At 61.7% G+C, this 7,444-nt stretch overlaps 2 protein-coding genes across 2 annotated transcripts in view; one reads left to right on the top strand and one right to left on the bottom strand.

Moving 5' to 3' along the window:
* Positions 1–3,838, top strand: part of GALK1 (galactokinase 1) — a 5,785-nt gene extending 1,947 nt beyond the window's left edge. The window contains exons 4-8 of the mRNA XM_077754585.1: positions 46–181; positions 306–487; positions 3,131–3,281; positions 3,382–3,544; positions 3,637–3,838. Coding sequence (XP_077610711.1) covers positions 46–181; positions 306–487; positions 3,131–3,281; positions 3,382–3,544; positions 3,637–3,708 — 704 coding nt within the window. The 3' untranslated portion in view covers positions 3,709–3,838. The remainder of the gene's footprint in view (positions 1–45; positions 182–305; positions 488–3,130; positions 3,282–3,381; positions 3,545–3,636) is intronic.
* Positions 3,839–3,994: 156 nt separating this feature from the next.
* The window catches only part of ITGB4 (integrin subunit beta 4), a 26,328-nt gene continuing 22,878 nt past the window's right edge, over positions 3,995–7,444 (bottom strand). Inside the window, exons 32-38 of the mRNA XM_077756155.1 lie at positions 6,573–6,803; positions 5,888–6,037; positions 5,158–5,346; positions 4,918–5,073; positions 4,670–4,834; positions 4,467–4,577; positions 3,995–4,359 (exon numbers count right to left, since the gene is read on the bottom strand). Coding sequence (XP_077612281.1) covers positions 3,995–4,359; positions 4,467–4,577; positions 4,670–4,834; positions 4,918–5,073; positions 5,158–5,346; positions 5,888–6,037; positions 6,573–6,803 — 1,367 coding nt within the window. The remainder of the gene's footprint in view (positions 4,360–4,466; positions 4,578–4,669; positions 4,835–4,917; positions 5,074–5,157; positions 5,347–5,887; positions 6,038–6,572; positions 6,804–7,444) is intronic.

Here is a 7,444-nt window from a genome sequence, read left to right as displayed (position 1 = left end):
CCCCCGGGCCACCAGCCAGCCCCCTCACCTCCCCCTGTGCCGCAGACTCGGGGTCCATAGCTGCCCGGGCTCAGGTGTGTCAGCGGGCCGAGCACAGCTTCGCAGGGGTGCCCTGTGGCATCATGGACCAGCTCATCGCACTGCTGGGGCAGAAAGGCCACGCGCTGCTCATTGACTGCAGGTCAGGGGCTCCCCTTGTACCCTCCCGCCTCATCACGAGGAGTTTCTGGGTGGAGCGTGCCCACCGCCCGGTGTGGCAAGCAGACACTTGGGCTTGTCATCTCCCCACTCCAACTCCACGCCAGGTCCCTGGAGACAAGGCTGGTGCCGCTGTCAGAGCCCAAGCTGGCCGTACTCATCACCGATTCCAACGTCCGCCACTCACTGGGCTCCAGTGAGTACCCTCTGCGGCGGCGCCAGTGTGAAGAAGTGGCCCGGGCGCTGGGCAAGGAGAGCCTTCGAGAGGTGCAGCTGGAGGAGCTGGAGGGTGAGAGCTGGCTGGGCATCCTGTGGGGCGGCCAGGCCCTTGGTGTGCCCTTGATTGTCCTGTGTATCCCGTCCTCTCCAGGGGCCTCTGCTATGCTCTGCCCACTCTCCCTAATCCTGCACACCTAGGGCTCCAACCTCAGCAGGCTGCTCGAAATCTTAACGTTGTTCTTTCTTATAGGAGGATTACGCTTTCTCTGTGGAAAATGTAGGAAAACACACAGGAAAATAGAGAGCTAGAGGGCCGCCACCCAGAAATAGCAGCCACTGCTAAAACCTCCAGTTTTTTCCTACATGTGCATTTACAAAGTGTAGCACAGGCAATATTGGCACTTGCTTTCTCTTTTACTAACATCTCAGACCCCTTTCCTGTGCCATTAGAGGCACATCGTCAGCAAGGCTTCTAAACTGCAGCATTGAGGTATATCATAACTTAATCATTTTCTTTTTTTTTTTTTTATTTATTTCTAGGAGAGAGAGAGAGAGACAGCGTGAGCAGGGGAGGGTCAGAGAGAGAGGGAGACACAGACTCTGAAACAGGCGCCAGGCTCTGAGCTGGCAGTCAGCACAGAGCCCGACGCGGGGCCCGAACCCACGAACCGTGAGATCATGACCTAAGCGAAAGTCAGACGCTTACCTGACTAAGCCACCCAGGCGCCCCTAACTTAATCATTTTCTGCTAACCACATGTGACGCGGTGGTGAGAGTTTTCATACACGAGTCTCTCTCTTCTTAGAATTAGATTCTTAGGAGTAAGATTGCAGAGGCAAAAGATGCACATATTTTAAAGGTTCCTGATACGTACGGCCGGGAAGATAGGATACGTAATAGTTTGAGGGTCAGATAAGTACGACCTCACTCTGTCGTACTGTGTGGATCAGATACTGTCATTACTCTCATCGTCTTAGATGAGGAATCTACAGTAAGTGGCTGTGCTGAGACTCGAACCAGGCATATTAGTCACCTATAACTCATACTCGCAGTCATGGGGCCAGGCTGCCGGCCTTGGGAGTTGTGCCCTCCCTGGCAGTGTGTGGGTGCCCATTTGGGGGACACTGGCCGGCTCTGTGGGACCGGCTTGACCTTCTCCTTGGTGAACTGTCACGTTCATGCCTGCCCCGCCTCCTCTGTGCAGGTGACCTTAGCGGAGGTGTTCACGCTTGAGCACTTTGGCCTTCCCTCCTCTCCACTGTATCCCTTCCCCACCACTGCTGGGGGTTGGGCGGGTGGGGTCTCCCCCACCTCGGGGACAGAGCTGCCCTCTGCCTTCTCCAGAGTCCTGTACTGAAGCCCTGCTTTCCCTCCTTCCTGTCCTCTGCCTGGCTCCTCCCCTTCTGCTTAGAAACGTGGCTGGTTTTCTTCCCTTCTAAAATTGAGTCATTTTCCTGTGCCCGTCTGGGGAGAACTAATGCTTATGGCCCCCATTTTCTTATCTCCATTCATTTCTCGGTCCTCTCAGTCGGCCTGCCCTTTGCCCCCGTCACTGGACACAGCAGCGCTCCTGGGCTCCCCCCCCCACGTACCCGAGGCTTGCATTCCCTCCCCCTCAGCGGCCAGCGGCTCTCTCACAGTCGTTTGCCTGTGCGCGCCTGCCCCTGGCTTTGTCCTCAGTGCACAGCACCAGCCACCATGGCTCCGCTGAGGACTCAGACACGAGCCTGCAGCCCCTTGCTTTCCCAGCTGGCTCCCCCCCCCCCATTTCCACCTGCAGTCCTGGAGCCTGGACCCCCAAGAGAACTCATCTTCCCTTGTCCCCTATAGGCTTCTGCTGAGCTCCCCTTATCTGTGATTTCCTCACCCTTGTCACTCCTGGTTGAAACCTCAGTTCCCTGTGTCCTCACTATCCCCCCCCCCTTGTCTCCAATCTCTGTCTCCCCTCCATTCCTCCTTCCCCCGCAGCATTCCCCTCGCTGGTTTCTGCCCGGGTAACAGCTGCTATCTGGGTTGCTGTCCCCTCCCAGCTCGGGCCCTGTGCCCAGGGCAGTCACTTTTGTCCACAAGAGCTCAGCCCCAGCCCTGCCCTGCTCCAAACCCTGTGTGGCATCCAGAATGAAGGAGCAGAGTCCCCCGGTACCCTGGGCTGCCGCTACCAACTCGGGGTGCTCTCCCCACCTGAGCGTTAGCCAGCAGGACAGCCTCTTCCTGGCGGGCCTGTGCGCTGCCTTTTGATCTTTGCCTGGGCTGTACCCCAACTCTGGAGCCCCAGCCCTTGGAGCCTCCCTTGACGCTTCAGCGTAAACGGCGGCAGGATTTCTTCTCTCTCTTGTGCTGCCGTGGACCCCTGAAGGCAGGACTGTGTCCCCCTCACCTTGGAAGCACCGAGTGTGGGGCTGCCCCTGTTTACTGAGCACCCACTGTGCACCCGGCACTCTGCTGGCATGGGGGCTCTACGCGTGTCTGCCCCCTCCGTGACTAGGGGTCCCATTGTATAGTGGAGAGAAGGCTCCAAACCTTAGTCACCAATGCAAAGTTCTGCTTACAGCTTTGTCAGAACCCAGTCTACGACTGGAGGCTCCTCCCCCCCCTCCTCCCCACCCCTTCCACTTGCTTCCCAACCCAAGGCCACCACCCTGGTGACCCCACCCCTCCATCTGCAGGGGCCCAGAGGTGGTGGGTGGCAGGTCTGACCCCTTTCCCTTCCCAGCTGGCAGAGAGCTGGTGAGCAAGGAGGGTTTCCGGCGGGCACGACATGTCGTGGGTGAGATCCGGCGCACGGCCCAGGCAGCAGCTGCCCTGAGCCGCGGAGACTACAGAGCTTTCGGCCGCCTCATGGTAGAGAGTCACCACTCGCTCAGGTGAGGACCCCTGGGTGCCTGTATCTCCCAGGCAAAGGCTGTCCCCAGGGCAGGGTGGGGACCAGGCCTAGGCCCACCCTCTCCTGTATCCTCTCTGCAGGGACGACTATGAGGTGAGCTGTCCAGAGCTAGACCAGCTCGTGGAGGCCGCGCTGTCCGCACCTGGGGTTTACGGCAGCCGCATGACCGGTGGTGGCTTCGGTGGCTGCACCGTGACCCTGCTGGAGGCCGCCTCCGTTCCCCAGGCCATGCAGCACATACAGGTGGGTGGGTGCCAGTGCCTGGGGGCGGGAGGGATGGAGAAAGGGGTTCCCAGGGCCCTGCCGCGCTTAGACCCCACCTGCCTCTCCCACAGGAGCAGTATAGCGGTACCGCCACCTTCTACCTCTCTCAGGCGGCCGATGGTGCCAAGGTGCTGCACTGGTGAGGCGTTCCCCGGGATGGCACCCGGTGGGCATCGGGCCTGCCAGGCAGCACGTCACCAAGCTCCAGGCCTCTGGCGCCTCCTGCCCTCCGCATCTGGGTGCTCAATAAACTTGTGCCTCCCACCGCAATAACCCGCCTGCCTCTAGAGGTTGGCGTGTGCTTGGGGGTCAGAGAAGCGGGGGGTCAGAGCCCCTCCCCGGCTCTGCGCAGCCCTCCCCGGAAGAACAGACAGGGCCGAGCCGAGCGGCAGCATAATCGTTTATTAAGTGCAGAGCAAAGCTGGGTCCTCATCGTCTAGTCTTAGGTCTTTGGTTACATACAAACAGGTTTGGGCCTGGGGTGAGGGAGTAGCGGCCCAAAGGGCCATCTGAGACCTCTGCTCCCTTCCTGCCTCCAGAGGACACCTGCCCTTCTGCTCTATAGTCAGTTGTGCTGGCCCTGTGACCAGCATGGGCATGTGCTGGAGCTTTGAGGGGTCCAAAGACGGAGTAGCTGAGGCAGAGCCAGGGAGAAGAGACAGGGNAGAACTGTTGGGGCACCTGGGTACTGAGGGTTCCACTGGTGGTCAGTGTCCGGCTCACAAACTCCTGGGTCACATGTCGGGTGAGGGAGCCACTTGCTTCCAGACGTTGGGACCCCAGGGTCAGTCCATCTGCGGGGGAAAGAGCACTGAAGGACCCTGCCTGGGGCCCTGTCTCTCCTGCTCTGTTAGCCCTGTGCTCCCCCAGGAGAACCAGGACCCCTTGCCCAGCAGCTCACCCAGGAAGAAAGGCTCCGTTGTGCTGGTGTGGGTGGTGGTGATGCTGCTATACTCGCCCGGCAGTTGGTGCTGTAAGAGCCCAGGGTGGCTGCCCAGTTGTGGGAAAGGGCCTGGCATGGGCAGATGAGCCAGTCAGGGATGGTGCCAGGGGATGATGTGGCCAGAGAAGGGGTAGGGGTGAAGAATGGGCAAGCCACCCTACCTCCGTCTTGGGACTCGATGGTGATGATACCCTCACGCTCTGGCCCATAGCCTTGGGTAGTCTTGGCCTGCACCTTGAACTTGTAGGGCACGTTCTCACTGAGGCCCGGCACTGTTAGCCGGCTCTCAGGGCTGTCGCCATCCACCAGGAACGTGGTGGCTGGCTCTGGGTGGGGGAGATGCCTTTAGCTTCTGTGACTCCCTCTCCACCCCTCCCCTGGCCACCCCTGATGTGGGGGCGGGCAGCACCTCCTCCGTGGGCCATCTCACAGGTCACCAGGTAGCCGAGGATGTCCCCATCGGGCCTGCGTGGCCGCTCCCAGCTCAACTGCAGCGAGTCTGGGCTCAGGGCAGTAAACACCAGTGGGCCCGGGGCGCTGGGTGTGCTCAAAGTGAAGGTGGAGCCTGGGAGCAGCAGAGCAAGAGCGTCAGTGTGTGGGTGACTCGGGGACATCATGGGGGCAGCCAAGGAGGGAGGAGTCAACTCACCTGGCAGGGGGCAGAGTGGGCTCTGGGGGTGCACCTGCGACTCGATGGTGATGACACCCTCGCGCTCTGGGCCCCAGCCTTCCTGGCTCTGGGCCCGCACACGGAACACATAGGAATGGTTGGGCAGAAGGTCTTCCACCACCACCGAAGTCTGGCTGGGGCTGGGGATGTGGAGCCGATGCAGCTCCCCTGGGGAGGGCAGACAGCCAGACGGTGTCATTCCTAGCTCTGGCCTGATCCCACCCCTTCCCTAGGCTGCCACTGATCATCACTCACCCAGGATCAGCTGTGGTTTGGGTACCGGTGGGGATCAGCCTGGTATGGTGTGGCTGGTTGTTTAGGTTGTACACTACACAAGGATGAGTGGAGCCTAAAATCCCACCTACGTTCTGTCTGTTTATGGGCCCAGGTCACACTGCTGGGAGTTTGTCTTTCCAGGGAAGCCCTGCTTCCCAGTTCCCACAAATGCATCTCGCAGGCCCGTCCCCCTGCGTCAGTGAAGCCATGTTAGGCAAAGCCTGGCGGAGGGACCGACCTGGAGAGGGGCCCAGGGAGCTGGATGAGAACTCAGGAGAGGAGGCAGTGACGGGCAGTGGGGAGCATGGAAGTGAGACCCTCTCAGGAAGTCTGGTGGGGATCATTGGTGTTGAAGGGACTTGGGGGGGATTCCTGTGCGGCCCCGGGTGCCCCGGCCCTGCAAGCCCGCCGCCCGCCAGCAGCGGCGCCTCACCGCCATTCAGCAGCTGGTACTCCACACTGTAGCCCTGCAGCGCCTGCTCACACTGCGGCTCCTGCCAGCTCACTTTCAGGGACGTGGGTCCCAGGGCTGAGAACACCAGACGAGTGGGGGTGTTGGGCACACCTGCAGCCAAGCGCGAGCCTGAAGACCGGAGGCCACAGTCAGTGTGTGGCAGGAACCCTCCCTCTGACCTCCCGCAGCTGTCCCATCTCTGCTGACCGCCGGCCTGGCCCCTCCTCTCCCCCAGCCCATCGTCCCCGGAAGGGCAGAGGCTGTGTTAGGCATCGGCACTGATGGAGATGGAATGGAGGGTGAGGTGCTGGGCTTGGGCAGTGGCTGCGATGAACAGATGGGTGACAGATGGAGCGGGACAGCTGTGGAGGCACAAGACGGCCACCCCTGTACTACCTTGTCCCCGAAAGGGCGCTGCTGGCTGCCCAGCCAGGATTATAGTGTCCCGTGAGTCCCCAGAGGGAGGGAACACTTTCATCTGAGCCCGACTCAGGGACCCGAGGGCCCAGGACAGCGGAAGCCTGCTCCTCCCCTCTTCCCAGATGGGAGGGAGGCCTACGGCGGGACAAAACGAGAGTGAGGGCAGAAAGTGTGTCGGAGGGTGGGCAGCGGGCCTCCCTGAGCTGGAAGAGAAGCAGGGACCGGGCTGGGGGCGGACACTCACTGTGGGAGGACAGGGAGGTGAGGGTGGAGTAGTCCCTGGGCAGCGTGGCAGAGTGGGAGTGCTCCGTGCGGGTCAGCGAGTGGTAGTCCCGCGTGAGGGTGGAGGATGTGCTCAGCACCCGGTGGGCCAGGTGTGGGCTCAGGTGGGTGCCGTAGGCGGCGTTGGCCACAGTCATCCTGTTCAAGGAGTTGGCGCTGCCTGGGAAGTCCATCCGCCCATTCAACAGGTGCTCTGTGGAAGAAGAGCGGGGTCACTTGGGCAGGCCTGTGCCGGACCCAGAGCCCCATGATGCAGGCGGTGGCCCTGGGAATTCCTGGGATTACCTACCCTCTGGGGCAGCCTTGCTATAAAGAAAACCAGCCTGTTGGCCCCCCGGGGGAAGAAGCTCAGTGTCCCTGGCAGAGTCCAAGGGGCCACACAGGCTTCTGCAGCCCGTGTCTGTCAGCTCTGCGGGATGCCAGCGGGGACCCTGTGAGCACTGCTGACCCCCGATGGGAGACCTTCTGCCCTTGCAGTCGGCCTGGCCTGGGGGAGAGGGCAGATGCCTGCCCTAGAGTCCCTTGAGACTTTGAGGGAGTCTCCTCGGGCACTAGGGCCTGTCCCCCGGGCACAAGGGACTGCTGAAGTTGTAAGCTCCCGCGGGCAGTCCTGCTTTGAGGAGGAGACGCGAATGCCTGACCCCGGGGCTCCCTCGGCTCTGGGGGTCCGCCTCCGCGCAGTAGCACCTCCCCAGGTTGGGCAGCCTGACCACGCGGGATCAGGCTGGCCCCTGGCTGGGTGCGGGGTCGGGGCGCCCCGGGCAAGCCCGTCACCTCCGGGGGGCCTGGGTGCGGCGCCGCGGGCCAGGCCACCGCCCTCCCCGCCCGCGCCCC

Source organism: Crocuta crocuta, unplaced genomic scaffold, assembly GCF_008692635.1.
Source record: "Crocuta crocuta isolate KB4526 unplaced genomic scaffold, BGI_CrCroc_1.0 scaffold50, whole genome shotgun sequence".
Lineage (NCBI taxonomy): Eukaryota > Metazoa > Chordata > Mammalia > Carnivora > Hyaenidae > Crocuta > Crocuta crocuta.
The sequence above is the reverse complement of the archived record's forward strand: the minus strand, read 5'-3'. Positions and strand labels throughout refer to the sequence as shown.